The 19,664-nt window shown below is 39.6% G+C and overlaps 3 protein-coding genes across 3 annotated transcripts; all 3 read left to right on the forward strand.

The window, feature by feature from the left end:
- Nucleotides 1-368: 368 nt before the first annotated feature.
- LOC125247352 (histone H2A) lies at nt 369-995 on the forward strand. The gene has a single exon (XM_048158605.1). The coding sequence runs from the start codon at nt 395-397 to the stop codon at nt 779-781; it is 387 nt and encodes a 128-aa protein (XP_048014562.1). The 5' UTR covers nt 369-394; the 3' UTR covers nt 782-995.
- Nucleotides 996-1,736: 741 nt separating this feature from the next.
- On the forward strand, nt 1,737-2,460 carry LOC125247355 (histone H4). Its single transcript, XM_048158608.1, has one exon. It carries the CDS (start codon nt 1,788-1,790, stop codon nt 2,097-2,099), a length of 312 nt encoding a protein of 103 aa, XP_048014565.1. The 5' UTR covers nt 1,737-1,787; the 3' UTR covers nt 2,100-2,460.
- Nucleotides 2,461-3,092: 632 nt separating this feature from the next.
- LOC125247346 (piggyBac transposable element-derived protein 4-like) lies at nt 3,093-8,946 on the forward strand. Its single transcript, XM_048158598.1, has 5 exons — nt 3,093-3,448; nt 3,549-3,846; nt 4,320-4,403; nt 4,586-6,153; nt 8,410-8,946. Exons 2-5 carry the CDS (start codon nt 3,695-3,697, stop codon nt 8,544-8,546), a joined length of 1,941 nt encoding a protein of 646 aa, XP_048014555.1. The 5' UTR covers nt 3,093-3,448; nt 3,549-3,694; the 3' UTR covers nt 8,547-8,946.
- The last annotated feature ends 10,718 nt before the right edge of the window (nt 8,947-19,664 follow it).

Below are 19,664 nucleotides of genomic sequence, written 5' to 3' on the forward strand. Positions count from 1 at the left end.
GTTTTAACTGTGAAAGGTTTAACTGTGCAGCCCGAAGCAGCACACGAAGCATGCATTTTTCTCAATTCCAGTTATGAGCGTTATGCGAACGTTGCCCCGCACAATATGGCGGCGCCGTTGACGTACGGTCCAGCGGCTAATAGGGCGTCTAGTGTTTAATATAATGTCTATGTTTTTACCCAGCTCTACCTAGCTTTTAACCAAAACCGATCACTAAAAGTGGGTGGGGTTTGGAGATATGTGTGTTGGAGGGAAGTTCAGTGATTGGCTTGAAATCTTCACAGACTGTCAACCAATGAGCGACAAGAACGTTCGGTTAAAGGCAGGACCTCGAAACTCAATTTCTCCATTCTTTCATCGTTGTTTATTGAAACTGTTTTAAGTAAAAGTAACAATGAGTGGCAGAGGCAAAACCGGAGGCAAAGCAAGAGCGAAGGCTAAGACTCGCTCATCCAGAGCAGGACTGCAGTTCCCCGTCGGCCGTGTTCACAGGCTTCTCCGCAAAGGCAACTACGCCGAGCGCGTTGGTGCTGGTGCTCCTGTTTATTTGGCGGCTGTGCTCGAGTATCTTACCGCTGAGATCCTGGAGTTGGCTGGAAATGCCGCTCGGGACAACAAGAAGACCCGCATCATCCCCCGTCATCTGCAGCTGGCGGTGCGCAACGACGAAGAGTTGAACAAACTTCTGGGCGGAGTGACCATCGCTCAGGGTGGTGTGCTGCCCAACATCCAGGCTGTGCTGCTGCCCAAGAAGACCGAGAAACCAGCCAAGGCCAAATAAATTAATTGCGGTTTGATAACTACGCAAAAACCACAAAGGCTCTTTTCAGAGCCACCTATTTTCTCCTTTAAATGAGTGAGTTGAATGATATGATTGACTTTAACACAACGCAGATTTCCGTTTGCGTGCCCAATCAATGTGGTGAAACTCATCTTTAATTATGAGGTAAAACATTCTAACAACGACAGAATAAGTGCACTGTATCGAATTTGTAAGGGGGTGTATGCGAAATAATTTTTTTTTTTTTTTTTTTTTTTTTCCTGTACACTTATTCTTTCGGTCATTCTACAGAAACATCCACTTTTCTGTCCCTAGACTTTACAGAAATATTACTTTAAAAACACAAGTAAAAGTGTGTGTGTGTGTGTATGTATATATGTGTATATAATATTGTTGGGGATAAACAGTTTAGGACCCTTGAGACCAGATATGTTGAATAAAGACCCGGAGTCAAAGTTTAAAAAAAATTAATAAATTGAAGAAAAATTTAATGAAGAATAGTTTGCAGTTTCATCAGCAGAAGCCAGTTTCAAGTCTCACAATGAGTTCGTAGGCCGCTCTGCGTACAATCACATTTCCACAACAATTATACTCGATTCAACTAACTATGACATTACTTCAGGCTAAGATTGGCTAAGAAAAACTACTTAATTTAGTGAGTATATACCATGGCTGACAATATGAGATTTGAATACCTTGCAGCAGCCATTTTGTAAAATGCATTTTTTCTTATGTCAACATTATTTGCATTTATTTTTTTTGTTCATACACTCACTCTTTGGAGATATTATATTATTATAATATATTAGATAAACGCCCATTGCTTCTTTGAAAGCAACCTTCAGTCTGCTGGCGATGCGCGTCATACAACGTTGCCTACATATAGCTCCGCCTTCATGTGTTTCAACAAGGTCCTGTAGACGACTGTAAAAGGTCTTTTTGTTCGCCCTGCTGGCATTAAGACGTTCAGCTCCAAAAAAAAAAAAAAACCTTGTTAGTAGCAACCATGTCTGGAAGAGGCAAAGGCGGTAAAGGGCTCGGAAAAGGAGGCGCCAAGCGTCACCGTAAAGTTCTGCGCGATAACATCCAGGGAATCACCAAGCCCGCCATCCGTCGTCTCGCTCGCCGTGGCGGTGTCAAGCGCATCTCCGGTCTGATCTACGAGGAGACCCGCGGAGTGTTGAAGGTGTTTCTGGAGAACGTCATCCGCGATGCCGTCACCTACACCGAGCACGCCAAGAGAAAGACCGTGACCGCCATGGATGTTGTGTACGCGCTGAAGCGACAGGGACGCACTCTGTACGGCTTCGGAGGTTAAACTTCTTCGTTGTAGTGAATGGACCCAACGGCTCTTTTAAGAGCCACCCACGTTTTCATAAAAAAAGAGTATGTTTTAAATTATGTTGGCTATTATTTTAGTAGCCATACCTCGACTACGCAGTCTGGAAAAGTATGGGATTTGAGTAATTTCCAGGTCTTGATAAGTAGTGCTGTTCCTATTGTGGTTTTTATAAAATAAAGCGTTTCAAAACAAGCAGTGTTTTCATGATGAAAGGTTAGTGATTGTCAAACACGACTGAATGAATTCATACAGGTTTCAAAAGTGTTGTAAGTGTATCATCGTGCGAGTACATGTTTTCACCAATGGGAAGAAAATGAAATAAAAATAACAGTATTTACAGATGACTGTGCTATATGCTAAATATAATGCTGGAAATAATGCATGAACCATTTCTGTTAAATATTCTCTGAAAAATCTACAGAGAGGTTTGGAAGTTTGAGTATGGACGTTGTGTAGGTATCCTGCCTCGAGCTCCTTGCAACGAGCTTCATTTTCCACTATAAGGTTAAAGTAGCTCGAGACATAAAGGCGTGCTTGCCCAAATCCGGGACTCCGGATCTTCAGATATGTACACATTCTCTCAAAGAGTAAATTTAATATACACAATAGACAATGTTATGTAAGGACATTGCGGAATTACAACTGTCAATTTAAAGTGCTTTGTTGTGATCTGCCTGGACACCTCATGAGCGGGAAAGTCAGACAAGAGATGTGTGGGGGAAGTGACGTCACTGGCGGGTCTGGCCAAGGAAGGATTCACATTTAGAAGCTTTCAATTGGCAGATGTGTTTCTCTAGCAGCCCGTTTCTGACCAATCCAGCCCTCTGAAATTAGCATGAGCTTTCGATAAATATCCAGTTCAGCACTCTTGGACGGACTAATATTTTGTAGTGCGCACTTGCAAGAGCTTTCTTGTTTTGTTATACATAAACACGCATTCAGAGATTGCATTATTTCAAAGAGTTGACATTCATAGTTGTTACTTTTTGCCGAATAAATAATCGTTTATGTGAGCGGGAAATTTCAGAAACTTGTGTGGGAGGAGATTCAGGGGTGGTGCTATAGGAGGGGACAATGCAGACGTGTCAATGCAGCCCGCCTTTTCTACCCAATGAAATGCCTTCCAACCATTCGTTGCGTGAATACAGCCAATCAGAGGGAGAAAATGCAGCCATGCGAAATTACCATGAGCTTCAAATAAATATCCAGTACTGTACCCCTGGACTGTGATGTTTATGCCGGGGAAGAACATTCCAGATCCAGGAAAATCTGTATTCAAAGAAGGCGCGCTCACCAAGACAGCCGATGAAAGAGAGAGAAGAAACGTATGAAATCCAACAAAAATAAAAGAAAGAGCGAGAGAGTTACACAAAAATACAAAGTTCAAGGGGTTTTCCTGTTCTCATGTTTTGTTTTTGTTTTTAGCGCCGGTCTGGCCACACCCTCTCGCAGAACGCATCATTCATATGATAACGACCTGAAATAAGCCAGAGGGATGTGGTAAACGCCCCCTATCAATAAGATAAAATTGGCTGCAAAGTTTTGTTTGGCTTTATTGACCTTTCATCACGATGGCACGTCACGCACGCGAGCGAGCTCTCCGGATGATCGTAGACAGTGAGGAAGAATTCAGTTTTTCATCAGAAGACGACGAAGACGTTGATGATGAAGGCCTGCACTTTGAAGAGGGCTTTGATCCAGCGCAGGACACATTTTCTGATGAGTAAGCCATTTATTCTTATTTTATTTATTACAGTCGCATATAGCTGTTTCAGATTTAGCCAGAGGGAAATCTACCAATGTTGACCTGTGGACTTTTCATTACATCTAGATGTCTTACAAAACGAGCACATACATGTTATGCTCTATAATGTGGAGAAGAAAAACGTTTAGACTACACTAATATTCTAGTTTGGGTTTGCTCAGGACCGGCATTTGCTGTTAAATACAGCCTCATCAACGGAGCTTAACTGTGTTCTCCATTATCTGCTTGGGTGTAAATGTTTTGAACGTGCATGACATAAGGTTGTTGATGCCCCATCAACACATATAAAGCGTGTGACCATATCCATTAATTGCCAATCACTTATGCATGCACTGGAATGCCACCTTGGCTTGGACAACTTAAGCTGATAACTGTTTACTAATATTTGTGCTTGTACATTTTTTTTTTTTTTTTTTTTTTTTTTTTCTTAGGAATGTGATTCCTTCACGTGCACCTCGTAGAGAAGTGGCACACAAGCGTCGTTCAGTTTTCAACACGGTTGAGAATCTTAACGAGTAAGTGTGCAATCACACCTCATTTTACAACTGACAGTTTAATTTTGATTACTTACTGTGAAATAATACACACAACCTATATGTGCATTTGTAATGAGTGGACAATATGTCAATATTAGTAATTGTTAATGTTGTTGTGATCCTGTTGTCAGCATGCTCACTTGTGTTTTCTCCCTCCTCAGATGTGAGAATGACAGTGACCAGATACCTGTTGCAAAGAGAGCCAGGAATTCATCATGGAAAGCAGAAACTGATGTTGACATTAATCCAGAGACTCTGAGATTTCTGCCTGCGCGAAAACCTGGGCCGCAGTTGAGTCTCGCTGACTCTCACTCCCCTATGAGTCTTTTCAAACTGTTTTTCTCAGAGAGCGCCGTGTCAAATCTGTGCCACAACACAAACGCTCAGGCTGCCAGGGCACTTGCAAAGGGTCGCAAATACAGTTGGACAGATGTCAGTATTGGCGAGATGTACCGCTACATTGGACTCGTTTTCTACATGGCCGCGGTGAAGATGAGCTCCATCGCCGACTATTGGCGGCAGGACAGTCTTTTCTCTTTGCCACTTCCTGCCACAGTTATGTCAAGGGACAGATACCGCACCATTTCATGGAATTTGCACATGAGTCACCCAGATGCAGACAAGGAAAATGACAAAAAGAGGGGCACAGCTGAACATGACCGACTTTTCAGGATCAAACCTCTCATGGACACCATCCGTCTTGCGTGCAAAGCCTTCTATCATCCTAAAAGAAATTTAGCTGTCAAGGAAAGACTGGTGGCATGCAAAGCAAATTTTGGAATGACACGGTTCACGAAACCAAAGCCAACAAAGCTGGGCTTCAAGTTTTATGTCCTTTCTGACACATCAAATGAATATACTGTGGACTTCTCTGTGTACACGGGCAAGAACAGCTTTCCTACAGGCCATGGGATTTCATACGATGCTGTGATGTCTCTTCTGGACAAGAAAGCTTTGGGCTCTGGGTACCATGTTTACATGGATGATTTCTTTACAAGTCCAAAGCTCTTAACAGACCTGCTTGCTATGAAGTTTGGTGCTTGTGGGACTTACAGAGACTACAGGAGGGGCTTCCCACAGAGCGCATCTAATTCGCTGACCAAAAAGTCCACCAGGGGATCCATCAGGTGGATTCGGGATGGGCCTCTTGTGTGTGTGAAGTGGATGGACAAAAAAGAGGTGTCTGTTTGTTCCACCATTCATGCTGCCTATACAGGAGACCGTGTGCAAAGAAAAGTGAAAGCACAAGATACATGGAGGACAAAGACTTTTCCGTGTCCCTCACCTGTGATTGCGTACAACCAGCACATGGTGGGTGCTGACCTGTCCGATCAGCTGTTGGAGTATTTCACTGCACAGCACAAAACCATGAAATGGTACAGAAAAGTCTTTCTACACTTCTTGGACATTGCTGCCACCAACGCTTTCTTATTGCACAAGGAGCTACACGGCAACATGACGCACAAGGAGTTTATGGAGCAGCTTACTGCAGAGCTCTGTGGTGTGTCTCAGAAAGAAGCACTGAAACAGACCAGTATTGACCACGTGCCGGTTCCAGGAGCTGAGCTGACCTCGGATGTCAGAAAAATTGCCACTACTGGTCGCCGCATATGTGCGCATTGCAAAGCAGTGTTTGGCAAGAAGCAACAGACACCTTGGAAATGTCAGGCATGTGACGTTCACTTGTGTCTTCAGTTGAACAGGAATTGTTTCCAGGAATGGCACAAAGGTGTGTGAGTATGTATGTGAAAATGTGCCTTTATTCACACACCCCTCTTTTTTTTTTTTTTTTTTTTTTTTTTGATTTTGAGGATATTGTGCACTATGTTTGTAAATAAACTATGAAAAAAGTCTCACATTCTCACTTCTCATTCTCATTTAATGTTCATATTAATAAACTCGTTAGGGTATGGATAAATATCTCTGCGGGTGTTGAATGACCAGCACTATTTTGCATTCTGTTTTTCTATAACAAGAAGATCAGCTGTACAATCTAGGCTGAATACATTGTAGTGAGATGTTTGTGTAGTTTTAAATATGTAATGGGAGATTTTAGACCTCCATGAATTGTTATGAGAAATTCAGTACAGGAAAAGCTTCATTAAGGTTTCTTGAGTGGAACAACTATTTGTTTCTTGTTTTTGTTCAGCACAGTACTGATTGGTCTGCTTTGTAACCAGAGACTTTCCTTTTGGATCTTCATAAATTTGGTAGCTTTGCATCCATTAGGAGTTAATGTAATAGAGGCTGATTGCTGGAAGTTTTTAATAGGCTGACAGAGTTGGACAGAGAAGGGCCTACACCATAAATGACTCTAGAAATTCCATATGGACATTCTCCAAACTGCAGCTAGTGTCTCACACAGCAGGAGACAAACACCCTGGACTGATGGTCAGTCCATCACAGGGCAAACACACAGACACGCACACATTCACACCTAAAGACAATTTAGTGTCTCCAATGTAAATATTAACCAATGTTGCATGTCTTTGGATTGTGGGGTGAATTGGAGCACTTGGAGGAAACTCATGCAGTCATGGGGAGAGCATCACAATGGACTTCCATGACTGCAACAAACACAGGAGATGGAAAAAATATACAAATATTTACAATCAAAGCAAACAGCACCCAATCCCTGCAGCCTATGAGGTAAAGGAAAACAGTCATATTTACAATATAATGCAGTCAAAGAACACACTTGCCACAATGAAAAAAAATAAATAAATAAATACAAATAAACTGTTAAATGGAATAAAATAAGGGAAGTGAAAGAAATAGACATACAAAAATATACATATTCTAGAATATAAGACAACTTTACTTTTAGACTTGAGGGAATTCCCGTTCTGTACCTCGGGTTTTCCTTTTCGCCTCCCATCTTTTATTTTCACCTGGGCAAGACTGCAAACCCTCTGACAGAGGTTACAAACCAAAGCTTTCTTTTCCAATGTAATGCATCAGCCATGGTCCCACACCAACTAAACACCCACTTGCTCCACCTGCTACAGTAGCCACGCCACAAACTCTCACTATACAATGAAACAATTTTTCCATACATTAGTCACATAGGGTATTTTTGTATTTATTTTAATTTGTTAAAGCTTTATAAGCCATGAACCAAGCCAAGCTAAATGGGGAATCATAGTGTTACTAATTCTGCTTTTAAACATTATAATTATAAAACTAAGATGAAATGATGTGAGTTGATGGGCTGAAGCAAATACTATCGATTAACAACCTCAGCTTACAGTAGGGCTGTCTTTAAAGGAGCCTTTGTGGCCAATATGCGCCCTCGATGGGCACTTGTGCGAATCTGCACTGAGGCGTTGGTACTCCTTTGTTTTTGCAAGTGTTCAGAATTTCTTGGTATGACAGCCTAGCCAAAAATTGCAGCAATGGCCAAAACTTGACATCTCCAACCTTTTATTAAATATTATTAAAAAATTTGTTAAAGGGTTTGTACGCATATTGTGCAGTGATGGGAAGTCAGATTCCAGGACTAAATAAATAATAGTAATAAATAAATAATAAATAAATAAAAGACGAATAGCACGAAAAGGCAAAAAATATTGGGATTTTTCTTTAATCACTAACCATTTTTTTAGGTTTCAATATATATATTTATTTTTAATATCAAACCTTGTATAAAGATGATTCTGAAAGATATAACATAACGATTTGATACACCATTTTGCTTTATGAAATATGTGTGTAAAATGGCCATAAACTGGTTTTCCCATTATATACAATGTATCTATGCTTTGTATTTAATTTGCATATTAATGTGTTTTTGGGTCAACATGTAATGAACAAAGAAATTGTCACAACTATGTTCTGATTCTTTCTGTCATGTCTGTATGAGTTCTCGTTAGTTGATAATGATTAGTTTTTTTGTTTTTTTTGTCCAACTGTTCCTGTTTATTTCCCTCATTTACTATGTGTATTTATACTCCCTTTATATATATTATTTTATTTTTTTCCCCAGACTTGGCTATATCTGAGATGGAAAAGGTCTCTATCCCTGAGGCTAGCAGCAGTGGAGATGAGGATCGAGGAACCTCCAGCAAAGACAGAACAACTTTTCTTGGGCTATCACAAGCAAAGGCAAAAAGAAGCATGTGACCAACAGTGGTATGACAGAACTCAATGCATATATCAAGGCAGCATCTGAGGAGGATGAAACTGACTGCTTGAAATTCTGGACTAGGCATTTGAAGGAAGCTGTACTATTTAGGCATAAAGGTCTTGGCAGCACCTGCAACCAGTGCACCAGTTGAGAGGGTGTTCAGCCATGGAGGCCTAATCATGCGGCCAAATCGCAGTAGACTCACTGCAAACACCCTGTCAAATTTGATATTTGTGATGTGCAATGCTATTTTCAAGTATTCCCTATTCAGGAGGACTTTACTCATTGTCTAAACCCTCTGAGCTTGTGTTTGCTTGTGCAAAGTTTTACATTATGGTTCTATTTAGTGTAAATTAAGTTTTCATCTTCAAATAAAGTTTGAACTTTGAATATGAATGTGCTTTTACATGTATTGTTGTATCTTACTTGATATATAGACCGATAAAGGCAGACAAGTTCAGCTAGAATCTTTGACTCAACTCTCAACTCAACTTTATTTCTAGAGCACTTTCAAAAACCACAATGGGTACCAAAGTGCTGTACATGAGAATAGCAAAAATAAACAAATACAACCAAAAATACATACAGTTTACAACACATTATTAAAAGCGAAGGAAAATAAATATGTTTTAACCCCTCTGAAATGATCCTAGAGTAGATGTTTGTAAGGACAGTGGGAGCTCATTCCATAGTCTAGGGGCTGCCATGGAAAAAGCTCTATCACCTCTATACATTTCAATCACGATCAAGAAACTGTCAGACACAGCTGATCATTGGATCGAAGAGATCTCAAAGGTTGATGTAAACTATTTAAATCAGAAATACTCTGGTGCCAAGCCATGGAGAAATTTAAAAACATACAACAGCACTTTATACTGTATTCTGTATCGAAACCAATGTAATGAAATCAATAAAGGAGTAATGTGGTCTCTTTTTTTGGTACCATGCAGTTAAAAGCCTAGCAGCTGAGTTGTGAACCAGCTGCAGGCGAGAGAGGGAGGCCTGACTCACACCCAGATACATTTAATCCAAACGAGAAGACACAAAGGCATGAACAACCTTCTCCAAATAATTAAAAGAGAGGATAGACTTCAACTTGGCTATAATTCTAAGATAAAATAAACTATTTTTAACAACATCATTTATTTGACAATTAAATTTAAGCTCAGAGTCTAAAATAAAGCCAACAGTATCCCTGATTTTCCAAAGATTATATTTTTTTGCCTATAAAACAACTTTGTAAATAAGATTTTTGAATATGATACTTTTTTTCAATAAAGCATGAAATGATTTCAGACCCAACTCAGACTTGTGAAAAAAGACTCCAGACTTGGCTCAGATTCCAGCAATAAAGACTTCAGGCTTGACTCGGACCCTAGCTGAAAGACATCTGCACATCTCTAGTTGTAGCTCCCTTTTTACTATGACATTGACATTGCCTGATTCGTTTAGAATTATAAAAGAAGAAAAAAAAAGAAAAAAGACAAGGAGATGTCACAAAGTGAGGACACAACTTTAATAGGCATTTCTTTATGGAAATATAATTTAGATTTACTTTTTGTATTGTTTGATATCTTGCAGTCACTCCAGGTCTTCATTCATCATATCTGGTCATTGGGTCTTTAACTCTAAAATTCCCTACAAAGCAACAACAACAACAAATCTGAATGAAAGTTTTGTGTTGATGGACATGTGCACAACTTTATAAAGCTGAAGACCTGAAGATCCTGTCAACATGGTGCAGACAGAAGGCAAGACAAAGAAGATCAATTCATTAATACAACTCAAAACTAACATTAAAAATAACTGATATCTAGGAACTGAAACAAGGAAGCTTATACTGAGAAGGAACAAAGGGAACTAATTAGATAACAGCTGAACAGAATGATTAATCAAATGAGTAGTAACATAACTTAACATTATAGTAACTATGTCATTTGTTACTCATTTGATCACAGACAGGCAGAAAAACAGCAACGACAGAAAACTAACTACAAACTGAACATAACTGTTCCCTGGTGTTCCCAAATTATCACCATATAATATTTGCCTGAGCCCTTCACTAGTTTTATTACTCATCTAGAAATCTCTTTTGTTAAAGGTATCTTGTACAATGGGAGTTTCAAGAACAGTTCATCTTTAGGAATGTGCAGATTTTTTTTTTCTGCAGTTTTTCAGAAAACAATTTGCTGTTGAAAGTGATTTAATTCACCAAATGAGCTCTTAGACAAAGAACAGATACATTACTGCAAAGTAGAATGCTTCATTCCCTTTTGATATGGTTCACTCACATTGCATCTGATTTTTAGCTGATGATCATGGGGAAAACTCCTTATTTCTCTGAATTTTGAAGCCATCCGGCAACCACTAAAAGAGCAAATTTAAAGAATGTTTTCTGCGACGTTGTTGCAACGGGCACCCCTGCACTCATCAGTAAGTTCGTCTTCTGCCTGGCTGCACCCATGCCGAGGTTGCACTCACTAAGACCAGCTGCTGGTGCTGACAGCTCTGCAGCAGAGAACAGCACTGGCAACTCTGCAGCTGAGAATGATGCTTTTCCCCTGCAACTTTCAGGTGAGACTAAAACATTATATTTCTCTCTAAAAGAGCATGTTTGTTTCAAAATTCACTTCTGAGTGCATTGCTTGCCAGGCCATGCCAAGCCGCGTTCATCAAAGACGGACACTCTCACTACCTCTCTGCATTTGCGGACCGCTTTCTGTAAAAAAAACGGCTCCTGCCCTCGTTCTCCAACTTTCTCTCCTTCTCTGAAGCCTGATATGGAGAAACAATGGAGCCGCAGGGCTGAGCAAATGGGACTAAGTGAGCTCATGCTGGTCTACATCCCGTGTGTGTGTCACTCTCCCTGCAGCAAGAGGAGGGGCCCATGCTGGGTCCTGGCTTGGGACCTTTCCTCAAGTCCTTAGGGCACTTTGGGGCCCTCCCTTTGAGCCGCTCAAGTCAACCGACCTCCGGTCGCTCCCACTTGAGACTGCCCTTTTGCTGGCTTTAGCATCAGTCAAGCAAGTAGGACATTTACAGGCCCTGTCTGTGGATCCTTTCTGCCTTGAGTTCCGTCCTAACAACAGTAAGTGGTCCTTAGGCCAAGAAAAGGCTACATGCCAAAAGTGCTTTCCACCCCATTTAGAATGCAGGTGATAACGCTGTCCCAACCATATCCTCCTCCATATTCTTCTTTTATTTATGTTGTTTTTCGCTGCAAATCAGCGCACAGGCAATTCATATTTCAAGCTTCTTGCGGACTACTATTTTTAATAATAATCCCACCGTGTGTCTCAATCAGCTCCCTAGTTCAGCAGTCAGGGCACTGATCAGGGTATCAGCCGCATTCACTTTCATTATATACTGATTCACGACCTAGGGAGCTAGGGAGCTGATTGAAACGCAGGACCAGTCTCACGTGAGAACTCCGGTCTTGAACGCGTGATATCGCGTTGTTTCCTTGTCACGTCTCGCGTGTGTTTGGTTGTGAAACGTAGTTTTCGTAGTTGTCGGCGATTCTTCCTATTGTAAAGTCATGCAGTTTGAAACCCTCTGTCGCCGATCCATCGTGCAATTTGAACACAGCAGCGACTGAATGCTGGCCAAGATAGTCATGCAGTGTGAAAAGAACAGTGACCCGACTACTTTGAAAATCGTGCAGTCTGAACTCGGCTTTAGAGTGTATATTGAGCACTCTTGGCCAATAGAGAAGCAATCAGAGAAGCTGTTTGTCTGCTTCAGGGGCCACACTAAAGGCTACCAGTTTCAAAGCAGAGACTTTCCAGATGGATTGCGATAGCACTGGACTTGTTGTGCCCCTTATAAGGGCCCACTCTACCAGAGGTATGGTCTCTTCTTGGGAATTGTCCAGCAGAGTCTCTATTGCGGACATCTGTGCAGCGGCCAGCTGGTCCTCACCATCCACCTTTGAATGTGTCAGGATATTAATGCATTATGTGCTGTTTTAGGCTACCCAAATTGTGCTAGAAAACCTACCTAAAACCACACAGAAAATGTGGTATGTGGCATAAAATCATTTGAATAAAACAAGAAAATATATATTTTATACTTCAAAACATTTATTGTTATGAATTATAGAACAAAGTCATAGAACAAACTGCACAATATGATTTCAAGCAGTAAAAAAAAAAAAAAAAATGTCCAGCAAAGAACTTTTTTTTTTTCATTAGGCAGAAAACATTTTAATTCATTTCAAAACTTTGTATCTGGGATTGATGTAGATCTGATCTGATACAGAACTTGTCTGAACATCAAGGGGCCGAAATTCTTACAGACCAGAAGGAATGTTTAAAAGTCTGTACTCTTCCACCTTTTCAACAACATAGGCATAAAAGTGATCATCAAAATATTTTACATTAACAGTCCTCAAAAAAAAAATCAAACAAAATGTTTTTGTCTGACTTTGTAAATACTGTAAATGAACTACTTCACCAAAGACAGGGAATGACAAGCCAGACTGTCAGTGGTCACAAGGCAGACTGTTCCATGTTTGTCCTCTTGTCATAACATCAATGCCTTGCTTTTCTAGGACTTTTATGTCATCTGTAAGAGGCTCAAATATTTTTCCAAAGCCATATTTTTCTCTGTCAATAAAATTGAAAAGAAGGCAAAGATAGCCAAGCTAACATTATAATTAATATTCAGCGGTTAAGTTTCTCAATGAAAAATACACTGCTCCCATTTTATGGATTTTTGTTTTTGACCCAAGAGGAATTACATGCAGTCTCTGGATCATCAAAGTATAGCTGAATCTGTAGACCATTAGGATATATTTTGTACAGCTCATGCTTTGCAAAATGATCACCATCACAATAGTCATACATCTTACCATCTGTACTTTTATGAGACTGCAAATAGAGGGTCTGAATTTTTTTCATTACCAAAGAGAAATCTTAGGGTTTCAACGATGGAAATATACTGAAATGTACCAGCTACAAGTGTTTGTTGTGCAATACCATTTTTTTCTTATGGTGTCAGCTCTGTGACCTAAGAAGATCTCTGTTGGCTTAGATGATACTCAGTTTCAAAGAATTAAGCCATTTTATATAGGTTATCTATATTGTCAAGGCACTCCCTAGCGGTCTCAAAATAACAAATAAAACAAATACAATTTTAACAGCCATTTGACAGCCATTTTGGCTGCAAAATATGGAGTAGTCCTGTTTATCAGAAGTGTATGGCACGACGATGTCTCCTGATCTCAGAGCCAACTGGCTTTTTGCATATTGGTGTAAGACTCCTCTTGCAGTGACTCTCCAAGCCACTTGGGAACGCTGTCTGCTCCCTCATGCAATGACTCTCCCAGCCATTGGTGGCCACCCCCTACCCTTTACTCTGAAGACTCTATGGGCCACTAGGCGGCACCACCTGCTGTGAACTCTCTAGTTAAAGACCGCTCATCAAGTTAATTTGTTCCACCTGTATTTTTTCCTATTTAGATTTGGTAGTTTCATTGAGCTGTGTTCAGCCTTGGGGTTAACCCAGTATGGATTACCTTACTAGAAAAAGTTAAGTGATGTTTCTCGCTGTTGCCATTTGGCCTTATTTATGTTTTGTTTTGTTTTGTTTTGTTTTGTTTTGTTTTGTTTTGTTTTGTTTTGTTTTGTTTTGTTTTGTTTTGTTTTGTTTTGTTTTGTTTTGTTTTGTTTTGTTTTGTTTTGTTTTGTTTTGTTTTGTTTTGTTTTGTTTTGAAGTAAAGCTATGATTGCTCTTTTGTTTGTATTTGAAAACTGACTTCAAGTAATGACTGCCTGCTTTTGAGTTATCTGAGCCTCCTAGTTTTCCTTTCCTTCTGCACATGGGTCTTCTGAAAAACTATCTTCTCCAGTAGACCAGGGGCCTGTACCATGATGGTAGTTGAACAAACTCAGGGTTATAGGATTAGTTTCGAGTTGACAAAACCAAACCACTCCTATCTGGCTTTGTTGGTACCATGATGCTGATCATCAACTTTCTCTGTCAACTCAGGCTTTGATCCTGAGTTTGTGGAGCGCGTGCACATGAATCTGTGACATCAGTGCCAAACAGCCAATCACATGCCTTGCAACAGAGATAAACTGTGATTCACTTCTCGCGAGAGAGCCAGCGTGATTCAAAACTCTTTTGCTGAAAATGAAGAATTTAAACGCATTTACACTAATGGAAAATACTTGTCTGTGAAAGAGGACAAATAAAAGAAATGATCTTTCTCTATCAGTGCAAGTGAAAGTTGTGAAGTTAGTTTATATAGTTGATCATATATAGCAATAGAGACTCAAATATACAAGTTCACATGTAGTCATATTTAAAGAGTATATTTACTTATTTATATTACATAAGATCTATATATATATTAATATTCATTGAAACTAAATGCTTACTAACAACTGTTAAACTAAACTTGTGTGCATGTAATGGATTAATAAAAATATAGATAATTATACAAATCATATATAAATCATAAAATAATTCTAAGTAATTATCATTAAAACCAGACAATTTTATCATTAAATATTTGTTTTTACTATATTGTGACATTTAATTTGGAGGAAGAGAAACTGAGGGATGGACTTTATTGTGTTGGGTGTGTCAGTGTCACTTAGCTTACGTCTGATTGGTCCAATTTCAGTTTGAGATCTCTAACCTAGAACATAACCTGCCCCGGAGCAGGTTAGCCATGGAGCGTAAGTTACTATGGCGATGAACACCGCTAAAAGCCAAGTCACTTTCATGGTACCTAAAACCCAGGATTGGCACAAACTAATCTGAAACTTACCTGGCTAGCCAGCTAATCCAGCTTCATGGTACAGGCCCCTGGTTTGATCACATCATTTGAGCGTTGTTTGTAAACGACAACTGTGTTATAGTTGTGTTTAATTTTGTCACTTGTTTACTGTTTTCCAACACGAGTGCATCACAGTGCGATATGTGTTTTAGTGAGTGAGAATGAATGTGTTTAGAGTTTTGCAAAAAAAAGTGCATAAGATTTGCAAACATTGTCTAACTGCCTGAACTTGTTTAAGGTTTTACAGTAAGACTGATTTCTTCGATAAATTGGTGTAGGCCAATGAGCATTTGGTTCAGAGAATGGAGTTTTTTGTGAAAATCTAATTTTTATACAGTTTTTAACCAGTGACCTTGTACCCTGGGGCACGTTTCAGAACGGAGGTTAAGTGAAAACTTTGAGTATGTTAACCCTGAAACTCTGGGTTTTCTGTTTCAGAATGGGAGATATGTCAAACCCGAGAAAGCAGGTTAAGTCAAGCCTGTTTCTAAAAGAGAGGTAACTTATACTCAGAGTCAGTTATCATGGTAACTGTGAACCTAACCTGGTCGGGAGCAGGTTTTCTTTGGTAAACCCAGAGTTTCCTTCGGTCTCCTCCCCCTTTTTAAAGTGCAAGTGATGTTTAAATAGTTAACTCATTCATTCGCACTGCAAAAATGCTTTTCGTAATGAGTATTTTTTGTCCTATTTCAAGTACAAATATCTAAAAATTCCTAAATCAAGATAGATTTTCTATATAAGAAAATGATATAAGATATTTAGTCTTGTTTCCTGGGGGATCTAAATTATTGCATTTTACTTAAGTAAAATTATCAATATCTGCCAGTGTGGTAATAAAAATAATCTTAATGCAAACGGAAAGTGTTGGAGTGTCTACCCAGGTGAAAAAAAAGTGCAGTAAAATACACTTTATTTTAGTACACTTAGTACACTTCCATAATGTACTAAAGGTGCTCTATTTCCATGCACTTATTTTGTACTTAATATATACTTAATGTACTTAATGTATATAATATAATCTTAAGAACATCTAAGCAGGGGCGGACTGGCCATCTGTGTGATCTGGAAAATCACAGGACGCCAGGCACGCAGTCATCACCTGTTTTTTTTCCTCCACTAATCTGTTTCACACTCCAGTACTGTAGGTGGCAGCAATGCACCTTTAAGTTGGATGCCAGCTGCACTGGCCGTGGGCGTGGCCGCCAGTGCCCAAGGAAGTCGACCGGAAGTTGAAGTCGGCCGGGTGCCGCCATCTTGTAGCAGAACTTCACTTGCGTTAGCATCCCCATTGACTCCTATTCATTTTGGCGTCACTTTGACAGTGAATAACTTTACATCTGAGGCGTTTAAAGACTCCATTTGTCCATTATTTATTTCTAAAGATACACGACAATGTATAAAGGGCTCCATTACCTTCTATGTTACATTATGGCCCCGTAGAAACAGTTTTTGTAAAAATAGGCTAACGATTGCGTCATAACCACTCGACTCTCTGTCGCACAGTAGAGAAATTACCGTAGAGACAGGAGGAGATGCTCGCAGGCAATCGGGGTGATTATCTTAATATGGCGTACTGGCGTTACATTTTAAAATACTATACAAAATAATTAATCAGAATACTTACTCCTGCTCACTCACGCCAAAGAACTCCCCGCTCAAGCTCGCCGTCTCTGCAAGATTAACAATGGCAGTTTGCACGCACAGCTACTAGAAGATTTACATCTGTCAGACAGGTTGCGGACGTCATCAAGCTTAGTTTGAGTCTGCGCGTCAGAAACGGAAGTGCTAAAAATCGCTAAAAATGGGCTTCACTTCTCTCAATTGAGTTCCAATGGGGTCGCTGTGTCCATTTCTTTTACTGTCTATGGTGGCCGCCAAGTAAGGAGAAGAAGAAGTGGAAGAGTAGGAAGAAACCAACAGCAAAGACGTTAGATAGAAGAAGCATAGAAACAAACAAACAATATGCATAACGCAGCCGCTGGTTCAGCCAGAGGGACTGCAGTGTGTTGAGACCTCCATTTCTATATGAGTATTCAAGTTAATCCAGAATAATATGCTTTTAACACAACATCTAGTCAACATCTGTGCTGTTGCTATAATTTGGATGGTATAGTATCATGAGGCACAATTAAAGTCTTGTGACACTCATGCCAGGCGTTATTGTTGTTGTCGAGTTTCCGCGCGCCGATTGCTTTGGGCCGGGCCTAGTCAAAGTCCAGGGCCGTTTTTCAGTCCCAGTCCGTCCCTGCATCTAAGTGTACTCAACTGTGCTAATTTGAGACATCATGAATTTGAACTAAAATGTGCTTTTAACATACTATCTCTGTTTAAAAAAAGAAAAGAAAATGTATTTAGTTACCACTTGTAGTACGCTTGAACCCATCTTTCAAACACTTTTAAAATAGACTTATGATGTATTTCAAACATAAGATTAATATATAATGAATACATACAAGAAAATTTTCTAAAAGTTAAAGTAAATTGCCTAACGAGTGTTTAATAACGATAAAATCATTTACACTCTTATTACTGCATCCTGCATTATTTTTTTTCTTTTTCTTTTTTTGCATGTGGGATACCATGAAAAAAAATATTAGTTCAATAACTAACCATTCTACCAGTTTTCACCTTTGATATTATAACAGTGATAAGAATTAAACTTGCATTGACTCAGAAGTATGCGGATGTCCTTTTGTATTATCGTAATATCGGAGCTCCATTGATGATGGCTGTTCATAGTCACGCGCACGGTGCACGCGCTTAACTCCGGGTCAACCTACTCAAAGTCAATTGAACTAACTCAATTCAGCTGTTCTGAAACTGAAAACTCAGAGTTTCCCAACTTAGAGCAAGTCAACTCAGAGTTCAAGTTTTAACTCAAGAGTTGGTTAAACCAACAATAAAATAAAGTGTTTGCCACTTCTTTTATCTTCAAACAGTCTGCCAAAAAAGTAGAGGGGCGTGTTGCGCCTTGTGACGCGGTGCTGGTTTCTCTCAGGTCCTGTAAGCAAATGTAAAAGTCCTCCTAGTAACACTCGTCTATTATTCTTTATTATCGCTTGATAGAGTTGTGTTGAACATGTCTGGAAGAGGCAAAGGCGGTAAAGGGCTCGGAAAAGGAGGCGCCAAGCGTCACCGTAAAGTTCTGCGCGATAACATCCAGGGAATCACCAAACCCGCCATCCGTCGTCTCGCTCGCCGTGGCGGTGTCAAGCGCATCTCCGGTCTGATCTACGAGGAGACCCGCGGAGTGTTGAAGGTGTTTCTGGAGAACGTCATCCGCGATGCCGTCACCTACACCGAGCACGCCAAGAGAAAGACCGTGACCGCCATGGATGTTGTGTACGCGCTGAAGCGACAGGGACGCACTCTGTACGGCTTCGGAGGATAAACTTCTCAAATCAGGAACAACTACACCAACCCAACGGCTCTTTTAAGAGCCACCCACTCTATCACATAAAGAGTACAATGTTTTAGCTATGTTGAACCACACATTTAACTATTAAAATGCTTCGTTTTCTAAACCCATAATGAAACTTGCCACAGTTAATTAAAATGGTAAATAAAGTAATGGAATTTTTTTAACAGATCAATGATTCTCAAAATATTGTCGCTTTAAAAAGCACACAAACTCAAGTTTTATAAACGTACACTAGGAAAAAAAAACTGCAACTTAAGACAAAACAATGACTAATATATATATATATATATATATATATATATATATATATCAGTAAGAGTTTCTTTCAGTTAAAACGGCTCAAACATGCATTTTAGTTTAGGAGTAAGTCTTAAGAAACGTTTAATTTAGGGAATGTTTATTAATTTAGTAGATGTTTTACAAAACGAACAAAGGGGCATTAACATTAAAATCATACCTAAGTTAACAGAAGTGGAAATGCAGCAAACAAAAATGTTATTTTTACACAAATCAAATTTTCTTTTATTGATATCCTGGTAGTTTAAACAGTTAAACATTTTCATGAATCAAAACGTTCCTAGGAAAAAGTGTTTGTAAAGGGTGTCTGACCATTATTTGTCTTTCTTTCCAAACTCCCTCAATGGCTCTATAATTGTGTTAAAATTACACGATGGTTCACAATATTTGTCTAGAAGCGCTTATTTTCTCAAACTAATAATAAAAAGAGCGGGAAACGAAACAAAGGAAACAGTCAGGGTGTAGTTCAAACTTTGAGCGGTTGGCGGCGGCGAATGTGATTGGCCCTCATTCCGCTCGTGTTCCTTTGAGTTGTCCAATGAAATACGAGTTTATGGGTTTGGCCTATTAAAAGAGGCAATCTGTATCTTTGAAAATTAGCATAGGGCG

Source organism: Megalobrama amblycephala, linkage group LG15 (assembly GCF_018812025.1).
Source record: "Megalobrama amblycephala isolate DHTTF-2021 linkage group LG15, ASM1881202v1, whole genome shotgun sequence".
NCBI lineage: Eukaryota > Metazoa > Chordata > Actinopteri > Cypriniformes > Xenocyprididae > Megalobrama > Megalobrama amblycephala.